Source organism: Microcaecilia unicolor, chromosome 6, assembly GCF_901765095.1.
Source record: "Microcaecilia unicolor chromosome 6, aMicUni1.1, whole genome shotgun sequence".
NCBI lineage: Eukaryota > Metazoa > Chordata > Amphibia > Gymnophiona > Siphonopidae > Microcaecilia > Microcaecilia unicolor.
In genome coordinates, this window is record NC_044036.1 from 48,616,001 (window position 1) to 48,633,014 (window position 17,014).

At 41.2% G+C, this 17,014-nt stretch overlaps 1 protein-coding gene across 2 annotated transcripts in view; it reads right to left on the reverse strand.

Moving 5' to 3' along the window:
- NEGR1 (neuronal growth regulator 1) overlaps nt 1-17,014 on the reverse strand; it is a 710,014-nt gene that overhangs the window by 216,119 nt on the left and 476,881 nt on the right. For both annotated transcript variants that reach the window (XM_030207026.1, XM_030207025.1), the window contains exon 4: nt 5,251-5,382. In XM_030207026.1, the coding sequence (XP_030062886.1) occupies nt 5,251-5,382 (132 nt within the window). The remainder of the gene's footprint in view (nt 1-5,250; nt 5,383-17,014) is intronic.

The window sequence follows — 17,014 nt, forward strand, 5'->3', positions numbered from 1 at the left end:
AAATGATTTATTACAAAACAGTAAGGGAAAGTAACCCTATATTGTTACAATATTCTAGTAGAAGAAAAGACTAAGTGGCCCTTTATTAAGCAGTGATAAAAAGTGTCCTGTGCTAGCTTGGACGTATGAAATTAGCACACACTAGGTCATTTTTTATGATGGCAGGTAAAAAGACCTTTTTTAATGGGGCAGTAAATGGCTGTGTGCTAATATTAAAAGTAGCATGTGGCTACTTACTGCCTGAGCCCTTACCACCATCTATTTACTTGGCAGTAAGGGCTCATGCACTACTTGTGCGGTAATCAGTAAGAGGCAATGTGGCCACACTGCCAATTACCGCCTGGACCCCTCTCCCCTACAATAGAAAATTATTTTCTACTGTGGGAAACAGCACACGCCAACTTTGGAATTATCTCCGGGCGCCGCACTACCCGGGTGGTAGTGTCGATTTAGCATGTGCTATCCACACGTTTGCCCAACCGTGGCTTAGTAAAAGGGCCCCCTAAGATAGAGAATTATAATATTCAGGACTCATACTGGTTTTAGCACTCTACTTCTAGGCTAAATTGCCTTATGGGATAGAAATTATGCTTCATATATTTCTTGGAATAAGTATGTTTTCAAATCATTCTTGAGATGGATAAATGAAATTGCCTGTCTGATGTACAAAAGAAGTACAATACAGACTCGAATATCTGACCCTCGCTGATCCAACTATCCGGCATATCCGACAGATCCCCGATGACATCACACGGCTTCTCTTTCCATTTTACGAACCCCGGACCCTACTTTTACCACTGTTGTGAGCCAAGATCCTGCTTTTACTGCCTTTATTTATTTATTTGTTGCATTTTTATCCCACATTATCCCACCTATTTGCAGGCTCAATGTGGCTTACATTGTAACGTAATGGCGATCGCTAGTTCCGGATCAAGAAATACATAATGTTATTAAAGTAAAGGTCAAAATAGATAAAGTAAGTTAAGCAATCAAGTGTAAAAGTTTTTTCTGGGGAAGAAATCAAGCGGTAAAGCGTTAAAGTTCAGTAGTTGACAGTTTAGGTGAAGTAGTCAAGTATAGAAAAGTTCATTTTGTCTATGTCTGGTGCCGGTTTCCTTGTCTGGTATTTCTTTCTGCATTGTTTGAGGGGTTACCATTGTTTTCCTTATTATCAATCTTTTCATTTATCCGACAATGAGTCGGTCCCATTTAGGTTGGATCATCGAGACTTTACTGTACATTCTAGAATGTTAGTCTGATCAAACTAAAAATAGCTTGTCAGATGGTAAGCATCCTAATGAATTTAAAAAAGGATATTAAAAAAAAGAAACTATTCACTGAGGTTCTCCTTAAAAATCATGCTGGTGCCATAAATGGAGGGCCCTATATTTTTTGCCTACTTCAAAGCAAATGCAAAGTTTGTGGAGTACCCACACCTAATTTTCTGACCCAATTCTGTCCTTTTATGCAGACAGTTTAACTATTAAAAACATCTGATTATTGCACTCTGGGTTTTGGAGCATGGCAAAGCCTCAAATACTTAATTAAATGCCCATCTTTTCTTCTACTTAAAGAGATCTTACAGTACTAGTGTGGGGACTCACTATGAAATCCAGTATATTCTGTCCCAAACACTTCCAACTCTTACTACTTTATATACTGATGTATTTTACACAGTCCAAGCCTTTCCACAAATTTTAAAACTTCAAACCAACTTGGTTACTTTACTAACGGGGATCATCAGAATATCTGACAGTATATACCATTTGGGAACAGCGCCCCCATGTACTCAGGGCGCTGTGCACATCGTCATTGATCTACCCGTAGCTCACATCATTTTTTTGTAAGTTTTTTTCTTTTTATGCAATCCTTTGAAAACATTTTCCAGACAGCTTCTAGCTTTAACATTCGAGATGCGTATCAAACACTACTTAGCTTTGGCAGCGATTTTTCACCCGAGTCAAACGTCCGCCAACATGGCCAGGTTTCGTAATCCTTCTTCAGGAAAGAGGTTCGCATCTCATAACTTGCTTCTGCATATGAAAAAATGGCCGCCATCTTTTCTTCTAGGCAGCCTTTCATGAAATCTATTACTGATCATTGAATAGCACTTATTTGTATTTATTGTTAACCTTAACTTCCTTTCCAGTGCCAAAAATGGAGTTACCTCATTAATAAATATTTACAGTTTCTAATCAAGAGTAATTAATTCAAAAAATATATTTCATAATAGATTTTCCATAAAAAATGCTGCTTAAACTATCTGAGGCTAGCCAGTAAGTTGTTCTTGTTTTGTCATAGGAATAAAAGGTTTAGAATAGCTAAGGTTCTGTAGTTTTTAGATTTATAATAATTTTCTTTTCTGTATGATTATGATTCAAGGTGATTTGGACTGCAAGAAAAGAAAAATATGTTGAGTGCTACCAAAGAAAATTAAATCTGCCATGTTCCTACCATAAAGAGTAATATGATATATTTTTTCATTATATTTCCTATAAAGAAATATTCATAATGGTGTGAATAATGCAGCAATAGAAACCTGCACACAGTGAGTTTTGAGGCATGAGGTAGTCAAGTGCTCTCAGCATCTGAAGTGTGGTAATTCCATGTTACTGGATTTCTAGACTATGCAATTTTATTTTTCATAAAATGGTCTGAAAGCAAAAATTGCTTTGCTGTTTCATTTTAAGAGGCCTTAAGTAGTTATGAATACAATGCAAAATATATAAGTACCTGCATAAAGTTACAAGACACCTGCAACGTATTGATATTGAATACGACTACATTTCAATAATGTCTAAAATGTTTTTAAAAAGAGTTTCGCGGTAGCTTTTCTTTTTCTTTTTTGCTTATGTGCAGTATGTTGAAGTGTTTTGTTCATGCTAGCGCAGCCTGTTCTTCTAAGCACGTTCACAATTTAGCTGCTACACAAAATGTAGTACGGAATAGAAAATGTATGCTGGTTCTTAAAGTTTAGGCCCTATTTCTCCGGTAATCTCTTTCTCCAAAAGGGAAAAGGAGGAAGGGGGAAAAGGAGGAAATAGGTTGTTCCTGGGTGCATCTCTGAGATGTTAAATAAACTTAACAGCAAATCTTTCCTACTGCTAGTAAAATCCTTGAGTGTGAAATTGAGAGAGCCAGTGACTATCGATATTTAGATCTTGACCTGCCATCTTCTTTGCCATGTTATTGAGGCTCTTTCATTGGAGCTTCCAATGGCCAGCTACACTCATAGTGGGGCTTAGACATCCCTTCTGTATCCAGATCAGTTGAGCAAACCTCTATTAGGTGGTATGTCCTCACCAACAACTCTTTGGGATTAAACCTGCTTTCTCTCTCCCAACTATTTGTTAGCCACACTGACTTTCTGCTTTTGCCAGAGTCTGGCTGCATGACTTATATTCTTTATGTAGATTTTTAAAAATGTTGGAGGAAAAGAATAAGTATATAACTACGCAAATACTGTGACAGCCCAAAGGTCCATCAAGCCTAGTATCCTGTGTCCAACAATGGCCAATCCAGGTCACAAACACCTAATGATCTCAAAAGAATAAAATTGATGTCATGTTGCTTATCAGGAATAAACAGTGGATTTTCCCAAGTCCACCTTAGTAACAGTTTATAGACTTTTCTTTTTGGAATGTGTCCAAACCTTTTTTAAACCTTTCTATGCTAACCACTTTAACCACATTATCTGGCAAGGAATTCCAGAACTTAATTACTTGTTGGACTGAAGAAATATTTTTTCTAATTTGTTCCAAGTGTATTACTTAGTAACTTCATTGTGTGCCCCCTAATCCTTATACTTTTGGAAAGAGTAAACAAGCAATTCATGTCTAGCCATTTCGTTCCACTCATGATTTTATAGACCTCTATCATATCTCCCTTCAGCCATCTCTTCTCCAAACTGAAGAGCCCTAGCCTCATAAGGGAGTTGCTACGTCCCCTTCATCATTTTGGTCATCCTTCTCTGTGCCTTTTCTAATTCTAAAATTTTTTTTTTGAGGTGCGGTGATCAGAATTGCATACAATATTTGAGATTCAGTCACACCATGGAGCAATACAATTCTCCATTTCTATTCTAATAATTCCTAGCATTGTATTTGCTTTATTGGTTCCTGCACACTGACAAAGGATTTCAATGTATCACCAGTGATGACACCTAGATCCTTTTCCTGAGTGTTGACTCTTAATGTGGCCAGGATGAACAAACATATGCAGAAATGGTATCAGAAATTAGGGAAGCTAACAAACTGAGTAACAATAATAATGGGTGATTTCAATTACCCTGATATTGACTAGGTAAATGTAACATCAGGACATACTAGGGAGGTAACATTCCTTGATGAAATCAAGGACTGCTTTATGGAGCAGCTGGTTCAGGAACAAAAAAAGAGAGAGAACAATTCTAGACCTAGTCCTTAGTGGAGTGCATGATCTTGTACAGGAGGTAATGGTGCTGAGGTCACTTGATCATAATATGATAATCTCTAGAGTAAGTACACACATAAAATCCAATACATTGGCATTTAACTTTCAAAAAGAAGACTATGATAAAATGAGGAGAACATTTAAAAGAAAAAAAAACTTAGAGGGGCAGCTGCAAAGGTAAAAAATGTACCTCAGGCATGGATGCTATTCAAAAATACCATCCTGGAAGCCCAGACCAGATATATTCCATGCATTAAAAAAGGAGGAAGGAAGGCCAAATGACAGCTGGCATGGTTAAAAAGTGAGTTGAAGGAAGCTATTAGAGCTTAAAGAAAATCTTTCAAAAAATGGAAGAAGGATCCGACTGAAAATAATAGGAAACAGCATAAGGAATGGCAAGTCAAATGCACAGTGCTGATAAGGAAGGCAAACAGACTTTGAAAAGAAGGTTGTGTTGTGAATGGGCTGTGTTGGCATTAGTGCACGGCAGCTGCTAGTATGGCTTAGTAAACAGTGGGGAATAGTAAAAACCTTTGGTAAATTAGAAGCAAGCAGCCAGTAAAAAAATCAGTTGGCATCTCTAATGTTTAGGACACACTAATCATTATCGTATGCTAAAAACGCTAGTGTGCCTTTGTAAAAGACCCACTTACTGAATGAAGGGCCTAGTGTGGCATGGCTATTTACTGTTTGTGGTGAATCTAGACAATAATTCCAATATTCTGGCTTCAAACTATGTTAAGATTTTTTTTTTCTACATATGGTATCATCTCAAATTTCTTTAAATAATAATTTTTAATGAAATAAACTTAGGCTTACAATTTACTGTGATTTTCACTTTTTTCACATCTGGAAAAGAGACATCATTTTCAGCAAAGCATTCGTATTCTCCAGCTTGATCTCTTGTAATTCCAAAGATATCCAGATACTGTCCATTTCCAAATGGTTTTGCTAAAAAAACAAAAACAAATGATTAATACTCATATCCTGAGAAAACTTTCAGTTTCAAAAGAAACTAGAGGCCAGTTCTGGAATTACTTGAGAAAAAGGCATTATATGAAAACATTTTTTTTTAAACAAACTGAGGGGTCCTTTAACTAAGCTGTGGTAAGCTCTGCTTGCATGCAGTGAATGCGCAAATGAGACTACCGCCAGGCCAGCATGCCCTCCTAGTGGTAATTTCAGATTTGGTGCACACCCATAATGCATAGATGAAATATTTATTTCCTCCTACGCATGCTGGTTCCGGTGGTAATTGGCACTTGGTGCGTGCTGACCGGTCACCGCGCAGGTAGCGCGTGAGCCTTTACCACTAGATCAATGGGTGGTGTTAAGGGCTCAGGCCTGTTTTGGGCACGCGCTGGTTTCATTTTTTGTAGATGCGGTAAAGACTGGCCTGGCGCGTGCCCAATACATGTGCCTACACTACCACAGGCCACTTTTTACTACGGCTTAGTAAAAGGACCCCTGAAGATATCAGGAAAGTTAAAGGGTTATAGGTAGACTAATCTACAAACTGTACTGCAAAGTGAACAAACTTACTGTTCATAATGGTAAGCAGTTTGTAAGCCGTTGACGGTCACATGCTGATTTAAGCCTGGATTTTCAGTGTTGCGGCCATGTCTAATACCAACATTTAATATTCAGGCTAGCCGCAGAGCAGGAGTTATGCGAGTGCCAGCCAATATTCAGTGCTGGCACACACATGGCTAAGCAGGCAAAGATGAGACTGCCCTTTGTGCAGTCCTATCTGTCTGCTTAGCTGCGCGTAGGCACTTGCACTGATTAGGGGTGGTGCCTGCATAAATGCTGGCTCCTCCCCAAATGCACCCCCAGTCAGAGCCAATATTCAGCAGCACAGCCCAGTTAAGTTTCACTGCATAATTGTGTCCAGCCCACTAGCATAATTTAAGAGGTCAGTAGCCTCTCCTGTCTGCTTAAACCCCACTGAATATTGATCCCTAAGTTATGCACCTGGGAAGGATGTTTTCCCAAAGACAGCAGGACTTCTCTCACAGCTAAATCCAGCATTGAGTGCTCTTAGGGCCCCCTTTACTAAACTGCGATAAAAGGGAACCTGCGCTAGCATCAGTGTGTGGTTTTGTCCGGTGCATTTTTTCTAGCAAAAAAGGTGCCGGTACTCAAATATCAGGCCACCCTTCAGGGGTGGGGTAATCACTGAAGAACCCACCCCACAATAGCCAGACCCCCTGCAATCAGTCACAGAATCTATGACAAGGCAGAATTGGTGTCTTTCATTAAAACTTGGGGACCATGGGTCAATTTTAGCAGACAATGGAAAAGGGGCCGGTACTCAGTACCCCCAAGTACCCCCTCAAAAAAAAGCCCTGGTTTTGTCACTAGCTGATGTCCCCTTTTACTGCAGTGGGTAAAAGACTGTCTTTTTTCTGGGCAAGAAATGGCTGGGCGGTAAGTGAACTACTTACCACGTGGACATTTTTTTTGGGGGGGAGCATTTACCACCACCCATTGAGGTGGCGGTAAGGGCTCCCGTGCTAACCTGGTGGTAACCGGGCAGCGATTCCCACCAAGTAAGCACCAGTGCTACAAAAATAGAAAATATTTTTATAGTGCTGGAAATGGCGAACACTGGGGGTAGAAACTACCGCTGGGCTCCTGCAGCAGCCCGGCGGTTGCTCCTGATTGGCAAGTGGTAAGCCCGGCATTGGGCTCACCACTACTTAGTAAAAGGGCCCCTTAATTCTTAGCACTGCTGTAATCCTGCACCATGTGAACAAACCAAGCTGCACATAATCTTCACCTAGGCTACCTATTCCTCAGTTTAAGCCTTCTTCTGGGCTCTCTCTCTCTCAAGGCTGCAACTTTCCAAACTCCCCTTTCAAAGCTGCAATAATCCTTTAAATGTTTCATAAAGGTTTTCGTCTCCCAGCAGTCTCTTTACCTTTCTGCTTTATCATTGCTTCAGGGTCCTATTCACACTGCACTAGAGAGTTTCAGCCTGTATGTGTTCCTTCCTCTTGTGCTCTTGACTGTAGCTACTTCAAATGCTGCCTGCTGGTGTGCTTCCAACCACACCCTCTTGCTATAGCCTAAGGAGTTAAGATGGTGAAAAAATTTCCAGCCCAACTCATGCTGGAAAGTAGCCCCAAAATAGCAACACCAAATATAGCTATTGGGGGAGGGGGCCGTCTGTCTCCATCCATAGTCCCCCACCCTGTAGTCACTCACTGCCTCACCTGTATTGTATTCAGCTCACTCTGTCTCCTCCTCCATCCTAGCTACCACATCATATGTGCTGCTGCTCACCTTGCATCCTCTCCTGCTCAAGTGCATATATACTGTAGTACCAGAGCTGGCAGAAGCCTCATGCACTGCACAGCTGATGATGACCTCATCACCCACCTCACCCTCCTATTGAGGATGTTTATAAAATGAGCTACCCATACTGCTTTTCAGCTCCATGTGAATCACTGGTCCACCAACCACTTTACTTTTTTTTGCTTTTTGACCTCTTTAACATAGCATCCTTAATTAGGTCACAAAGATATTTTAAAACAGTGATCCTTGCTGGAAATCAAAGCAAAGCTAAGCAGGCAGCGACTGTCAGTTGAAATTTTCTTTAAGGCCAGGTCTGTGAGGCATGGAGGGAGGGGAAGATTTCTTACAGCTACATGTGTTACATTGTTTGTTATATAAAACCCAAAGAGCTGTGAAATGCCTCTGAAGTGTGTCTCCCGTTTCAAAGGACATCAACAATATTTTTCTTTACTGTATTCATGGCAGAACCCCTTCAGACGCCTGCAAGTCCTTTCATAAATATTGGAGCTGTTTATTCTTGCCACCTATAAATGCTGCTATCCACCAGTGTTTCCTAGTGGCTCTCGGTTGATTTGTATCACTTTGGGAGGAAGTGAACATTTCATAAAGGAAGGGAAGGGGGTCTGGTGTCAGCAGAAAGCAAAGCTGCATAGGCGGTCGATGGCCCAACTGTTTGGGGAGGCTAAATGGGGCGGGGTTGGGGGCGGGGTTGGAGGTGGGGCTTAAATCCATAATTGTCTGATAACACACAGAAAAAATAAATAAAAATAAGTCACAATTAATACCTTTTATTAAATTTAGATATTAGATATGTATCATATGTCAAAGAATAAAGTGGTTGCTCAAAGCATATACTAACCACAATCGCTCAACTGCAAAACACTATGCACAACTTTGTGCAAAAACACACTCAGAACCTTACTGTACCATAAATATTACACTGGGCAGAACCTAATACACCAATAAACCACCCATACGGAAAATGCAGACCGTCAACAATATGAAACAAGGGATCATAATATCATGATACGTGTAGAGCCACAAAACACCCTAATTCATGTTTAATGTGTGATAAAATGCCATAAATAAGTAAATAAATATAAACTTTTAATGTTGAGCATCTAATTCTCGAAGTGGACATATTCCAAACACTATAATCAAAATAAAATGATCTTTTCTACCTTTGTTGTCTGGTGACTTTGTTTTTCTGATCATGCTGGCCCAGTATCCGATTCTGCTGCTATCTATCCTCTTAACTCCGTTTCCAGGGCTTCCTTTCCATTTATTTCTTTACTTTCCGCCTTTCTTCTTCATTTCTTGTCCTACATCCGTAAGTAAAAGCTGGGTCCTCCACAGACTTGACTGTCCAGTGGATCCAGCTTCTGCCTATTTTCTTCCTCCATGTGCAGTTTTTCTCTCTTCCTTTTCCCTCATTTCATCTCCTTCCTCACTCTTCCCTCCCCTCCATCCATGTCCAGCAACCCTCCTCTCCCCCCTGCCTTTCCCTTCATCTACCCATGTCCAGCAACCCTCCTCTCCCCTCCCCTCCATCCACCCATGTCCAGCAACCCTCCTGTCCCCCCTGCCCTCCATCTACTCATGTTAACCATCTCCTTCCAGCACCCCCCCCAGCAGCCCATGTCAACCATCTCCCTTCCTGCCTTCTTCCAGCCCCCCCCCCCCCCGATCCCCAGGTCGTCAATCATCTCCCATCTGCCCTCAGCTGCCTGATAGCCCTCGTTTCCTTCCTGCCCTCGCCCTACCTTAAAATATTGTAATTTTCCTTGAGCGGGCAGCGCCTGCACTGTAAGCAGCAGCAGGCTCCAGCCTTCCTACTACTACTACTATAAATCATTTCTATAGCGCTACCAGTCATACGCAGCGCTTCACAATTTAACATGTAGAAAAGACAGTCCCTGCTCAAAACAGCTTACAATCTAAATCAGGACAGACAGACAGACAGACAGGACAAATAAGGGATAAGGGTAGAACAGACAGATAGGACATATGGGGAAGGGACTATTGAAGAGAGGAAGACAAGATAAAGGTTACGAGCAGGTGACAAGTTAGGAATTAAAAGCAGCATCAAACAGGTAGGCCTTTAGCCTGGATTTTGAAGGCGGCCAGGAATATTCATGAGAGAGATCTACATGCATTGCCTCCACTCATGCAAATCTCTTTCAAGAATAGTGGATATCATGAAAATCTGACCGGCCGGGGCGCCTCCAGAACCAGGCCTAGGAACCAATGTTATGTACACAAGTGTGAAACAATTACCAATAAAGTGCCACCATTTTTTATGTCATAAACAATAAATTGTTATTCCCTTTCCGAGTTAATAAGGGGGAATAAAACCTACAGCAAACGCCTAGAATTTCAATTTTTCTATGGTTCAAAGTAAATCTATTCAGAAGATTCTTAAGAGACTACATGGTAAAAGTCATCGGGTTAACAGTGATATTTGCATAAAACCCAACAAGAAGACTGGGGCCACCTACCAACGGTGAACAGAGAATTTGAACACGAAGGCAGAAAACGGAGGACAACAATTTAAAGAGCACTGATAAGAATTATGTGAACTAGTGTTGGTTTTCAAAGGAGAAGTTTACAAGCTCATCATCTAGGTCCGGACCGGACGCTTAATGTGCTAGGAAACCAGATGAAGCATCTCAACTAGGCAGACTGGACAACCCAACCGATCTTTACCTGTTATCATATACTATATTACTAATAACTAGGTTCTGAGATCCAATGCAGGTAAATAATCACTGCAGACCATGCGGCACAACGGCCCTATGCGTCACTTACTTCAGGACCGATATTCCCCTACCACCCGGGGCTCTTCCATGGATGTGGTGAGGAAATTCCTTTGGAAACTTTTGTGCCTCCTTTTTTGGGTGAATACATTTAACAAACCACCACCACTAACCTGTTGGGGGTTAGGCAGCTCTCACGCTCTTTCCTTCAAACACAACTTTCCACCCCAGCTCCCTCGCATGGTTCTGCCCTCGCGGAAAGAGGAAATACGTCAGAAGAGGGCAGAATCATGCGAGGGAAGGCTGCAGCCTGCTGCTGCTTGCAATGCCGGTGCCGCCCGCTCGAGGAAAAATACAATATTTAACTTATCTCAGTTAGACTATTTTTAATAGTCTGTATTAAAACATTTCTGTAAGGCTTTTTTCTAAATTACAAATCCTTCAAAACACTGCTGCTAAGATGATCTTCCATCTACATAGTAACATAGTAAGTGATGGCAGATAAAGACCTGAATTCATTATCAATTCAAAATTTAAATTAACAATGAATGTGATATTATATACAGTACTTGATCTGAAGAAGTTTGCTGTGCTATCCCTTGTTGATTCATTTGCATTGGCTGCCAGTGTAGGCTCGCGTGTTTTTTAAACCAGCATGCTTGATTTATAAGATTTTTTGAAGGCACAAGTCTGGAATATTTAGTTGATTTTTTTTCTTTTCCTAATAACACTTCAAGTCTTCAAGAACTATTCATACACATTTAATTTATTTTCCCTCTTTATCTGGTGTTCAATATAAAATGTTTTTGGATAGTTCAGTTTGAAACCAAGCTGTGTATGCCTGGTGTTCTGGTTGCCGCATCTCAAAAAAGATATAGTGGAATTAGAAAAGGTACAGAGAAGGGCGACAAAAATGATAAAGGGGATGGGACGACTTCCCTATGAGGAAAGGCTGAAGTGGCTAGGGCTCTTCAGCTTGGAGAAAGACAACTGAGGGGAGATATGATAGAGGTCTATAAAATAATGAGTGGAGTGGAATGAGTAGACGTGAATAATTTGTTTACTCTTTCTAAAAATACTAGTACTAGGGGTCATGTGATGAAACTACAAAGTAGTAAATTTAAAATGAATTGGAGAAAAAATTTCTTTACTCAACATGTAATTAAACTCTGGAATTCATTGCCAGAGAATGTGGTAAAGGCGGTTAGCTTAGTGGGGTTTAAAAAAAGGTCTGGACAGCTTCCTAAAGGAAAAGTCCATAGACCATTATTAAATTGACTTGGGGAAAATCCATTGCTTATTTCTGGGATAAGCAGCATCAAATGTATTGAACTTTTCTGGATCTTGCCAGGTATTTGTGACCTGGACTGGCCACTATTGGAAACAGGATGCTGGGCTTGATAGACCTTTGGTCTGTCTCAGTGTGGCAATACTTTCGTACTTATGAAAGGAAATGAGGATTATCATTTCCTATGCATCTTTTCAAAGGGAGTTGAAGACTTATTTGTTTAAAAAATATCTTTTGTAATCTAACATGCAGTTGGTGGACTATAAATGATACATTGCATTTATTCATGTAAGAGCTATATTCCAGGGAATTATTCATATTAATGTAGCCAATCAAAGGACAAAGCTTCTAAAGTAACATTTTATATTTTATATGGGATCTAAATTGCCCATTTGATCACTTTCCCCACATTTATGCCTTTGATGAAGTGCAAAAGTCAATGGGACATTTTTAGAACTATATGTGTATTCACACTGTAAAATGGGAATTATGAGTGTAATATTCAGGGGCATTTATTTGGGTAGGGGCTGCTTCTATCTGGATAACTGCTGTTCATCGGGCCATACCTGGATTTCTGAATAGTGTCCAGGCAGTCCAGGGATGGAGCCAAGTTGAAGCCAGAGGTTATTGACATAGTGGTGCTGAATATTGTCAGTACCTGGATAACTTCTGGTGATCGGTCTATATCTGGACATTCAGCACTGTTATCTGGGTCTTGACTGGTAATGAATATTCAGGTATAATTTTAAATACAATGACCAGCATTTACATCCAACATTGATGGTAGTATATCCAATATTGACCAGAATGCCTGTAGCATGCCCGCTAGTGATTCCTGCGTGGCAAATGCAGTGAAGCCCAAAGGAATTGAATGGGCTTTGTCACATTTGCCACACCAGAATCACTTACACGGCTTTGTAAAAGGAGCCCATAATTTCTGGCTTTGGTAGTTTTGAAAAATTTGCAAATGTGACTATCTTACTATGGAGACATGACCTGTGAGTAGGGAATTAGATTGGTGGGGGAGGGAGGAGGAAGAGGAAGTGTCCAAACCGGACTGGATTGGGGGAGTTTTATTGGGGGGGGGGGATGTGTTCAGGAGGGGTGCTCCACAGTTTGGTTGTTTTTATTCTTTCATTTATGGGCTGGACCTCCACTGTGTTACCTGCAGTGGTATACAGCATAGGTGCTCCCGCACTGTGGGCCTTATTCCATAAAGGTTATGCTCCTAAATTTAGAAGCATAATGCTCACTTTCTGCCCTCTGATATGCCCCCTAAAAAAATTTTTTAGACTGTGGTTAGTGTGTGCACATTTGCTAGTTACTGCAAGACATCTGAGCATGTCCCACTGTATGCCATTTTGAGCTGCATTAACACAGCTTAATAAAGGCCCCTAAAATTGGGAGTCCTTATAGAATATAAAAAATCAATTGGAAAATGTTTTCAACACTAGGCAATGTCTTTAAATCCAACAATCTCTGGAAAATAAAAGGAAAAACAAACAGACTGGATGGGAGCTATGGGGGGGGGGAGGGGAAAATCATTTCTCTTCATACTTTTGTCTGCTATTGCAATCCATATCTTCCTCTCTCTACCAAAAACATTCCTTTTGTTCATTTCATGAAAACACTAATTAGAACACAATCCACCTTCCACATATGCTGTGCTCAACATTCAGAAACATATAGAAACAGGTCTCATTATTCAGACTTCTATGCATTTCTATGCCACATATTCTATATCATTATAACCCTATTCATTTTCAATAACAAACTCATTCAGAAAATTTAATACTGGGCTCTGTTTTGGCCAAGAACCCAAAATGCTTGAGTGGAAGCCAAAGATAATGGTTACATCAGTTTGCACAGGCAGTCTGCCATGGTCTGATGCCAGCTTTGGACCTTTTGTGACTTGGACTGTACTTTATCAGATGTATTTTTAGATTTAATGAACAACAGCCTGCTTTGGCACACACATTTTTTTCCCCTTGTATTTCAAAGTGTCCTCAGGTCAGTTCTGTTAGAACAATTGCTGTGAGTTGTAAGAGTTCAGTACTAAACTGAAAAGCTTCTGACAACAGGAAACATGGAAAGACGTCAAGATTTTGTTTTCTCCTTTGCTCCATTTCTCTTTTTCTATGCTTCTTTTTTTGTAGCAAGAATATCTTGGTTTGCTTGTCTACCTGTTACTGTGAGGTGACAAAGAGGGGCATAATTGAAATGGAAGTCCAAGTTTTGTTGAGGACGTCCTCGCAAAACGTCCCGATGGAGTGGGCAGGGAAACCTGTATTATTGAAACAAGATGGACGTCCATCTTTCGTTTTGATAATACGGTCAGGGACATCCAAATCTTGAAATTTAGGTCGTCCTTAGAGATGGTCGTCCCTTGACTTGGTTGTTTCTGATTTTCGGCGATAATGGAAACCCAGGACATCCATCTCAGAAACGACCAAATGCAAGTCCTTTGATCATGGGAGAAGCCAGCATTTGTAGTGCACTGGTCCCTCTGACATACCAGGACACCAACTGGGCACCCTAGGAGGCACTGCAGTGGACTTCATAAATTGCTCCCAGGTACATAGCTCCCTTACCTTGTGTGCTAAGCCCCCCAACCCCCCCAAAACCCACTACCCACAACTGTACCATAGCCCTTACAGGTGAAGGGGGGGCACCTAGATGTGGGTACAGTGGGTTTTGGAGGGCTCGCTGTTTTCTCCACCTGGGTCCGCCTGCCTGAAGTGCACTGCACCCACTAAAACTGCTGTCACAGACCTGAGTATGACATCTGAGGCTGGCAAAAAATATTTGTAAAGATATTTTTGAGGGTAGGAGGAGGTTGGTGACCACTGCGGGAGTAAGAGGAGGTCATCCCTGATTCTCTCCAGTGGTCATCTGGTCATTTCGGCCACCTTTAAGTGCCTTGGTCGTAAGAAAAACACGACCAGGTAAAGTCGTCCAAGGGCTCGTCAGGGATGCCCTTTTTGTTTCCATTATAGGTCGAGGATGTCCATGTGTTAGGCACGCCCAAGTCCCGCCTTCGCTATGCCTCCGACACGCCCCCTTGAACTTTGGCCATCCCTGCAACAGAAAGCAGTTGGGGACGTCCAAAATCGGCTTTCGATTATACCGATTTGGATGACCCTGGGAGAAGGACGTCCATCTTCCGATTTGTGTCGAAAGATGGGCGTCCTTCTCTTTCGAAAATGAGCTCGATAGTAGTGCAAGAGATACATTTAGTGCATGGGTTTTCACCCCAGTCCTCAGGACACATTTAGCCAGTCAGGTTTTCAAAGTATCCACAATGAATATGCACGAGATAAATTTGCATTCACTACCTGCATTGTATACAAATGAGTATCCTAAAAATTTGACTGGCTAGATGTGTCCTGAGGATTAAGTTGAGAGCCTTTGATTTAATAAATTGAAGGGTTCATTTTCAATGGTAGCAGTGACTAGCTTAATTTAAACTTTGACACCAATGTTTAAATTAATATGTATATTCAGCACAAGTCTATAACTTGATGTCAAGATGTAGGCACCACAATGGAGCATGCAGAGCACCAATGGCATAATGGCTTCAGGGTGCACTATTGCAGCCACTTTGTTGTGCTGAAATATAAGTACATCCATGTATGACGGAGGAATAGCCTAATGGTTAGTGCAGTGGCCTGCAAACCAGGGGAGCTAGGTTCAATTCCCACTGCAGCTCCTTGTGAGTCTGGGCAAGCCACTTAACCTTCCATTTCCCCAGATACAAAACAAGTATCTGCATATAATAATGTAAACCACTTTAATTGTATATCAAACCCCATCCCTTTCCCTACAATGCAGGCATCATTTGATGACACACCCATGGTTTGCTTCTATGTGTTTGCCCCCTTGCAGCTATGTGCGAAGCAACTTTGGTGGGAATGTTATAGAATAGCGCCTAGTGAAGGGAACCCCAGTCAGTCAGGTTTTCAGGATATCCACAATGAATATTCAAGAGATTGATTTGTTTACACTGCCTCCTTGGTATGCAAATCTTTCTCATGCGTATTTATTATGGCTATCCTGAAAACTTGACTGGCTGGGTTTCCTCTAGGACAGGTTTGGAAACACCTGGCTTAGTGCTTATTAGTTTTCCTGTCAATTACTGGTGCCTCTGACACCTGAAAGTGCTTATTGCATGTACTTGGCACTTAACATTAGCACATAGTTATAAAATTGCCCTTAGAGTCAGTAGAACTGACTATGGGGCCCTTTTACTAAGCTGCGTAGGTGCATATGCGTACCAATTTGGACCTAACGCCCATCTACCACATGGCCTGGGAGGTAATTTCATTTTTTACATGCGTCCAATATGCACGCCAGAAAATATATTTTATATTTCGGCGCTTGGCGCTAACCAGGTGGTAATTGGCATTGTATGTGCACTGACGATTACCACCAGTTAACACGTGAGACCTTACCACTAAGTGAATGGGTGGTGGTAAGGTCTCAGGCCCAAAATGGACGCGCACCAATTTTCATTTTGCCGCACATCCATTTTCGCCCCCCCCCAAAGGCCTTTTTTGCAGGCACGCTGAAAAATGGACCTGTGCACGTCCAATACATGCGTCTACACCAGCGTTGGCCATTTTTCAGCGCACCTAAGTGAAAGGACCCTTATGTGAATAATGCAGTCAATGCCGCTGCTGCTTCCTTGAGACCTGCTCCTTGGTTAAACTAAACCTAGACAGTGGCTGACTTCTGTTGTTATCTGGATAATTTTGCAGCCCAGCCCTCCCTCCTTCTCTCTGCCATGCAGAGAGTGTTAGGCTGGTTACAGGGATTTTTGGCCTATCACTATTCATATAGGGCCAGATTCTATATATGACACCTAAAAAATCTGTGCAGTAAAGATTTCCGTCTAAGCTTATTCTATAAGCAGAGCCTAGATTTAGGCGCAGTACGTAGAATACGCTTAGGCAGAAATCCCAGGGCCTAAATCTGTGCACGTAGATTTATGCACACTGGGCCATATTATATAACTGTGCGATAAATTGTGGAACACCCATGAAACGTCAATTTCCCCACCCATAGCCACACCCCTTTTGAACTGCACACATTAAAATTTAGGTGCAGTTTATTACAGAATACACTTAGCGAGTTGTGTTCATAAATTCTAATTATTGCCAATTAGTGCTCATTATTGCTTGTTAAGTGCTTAGCTTGTTAAGCCAATTAAGTTGTGTGCATTGTTATAGAATACTCCTAG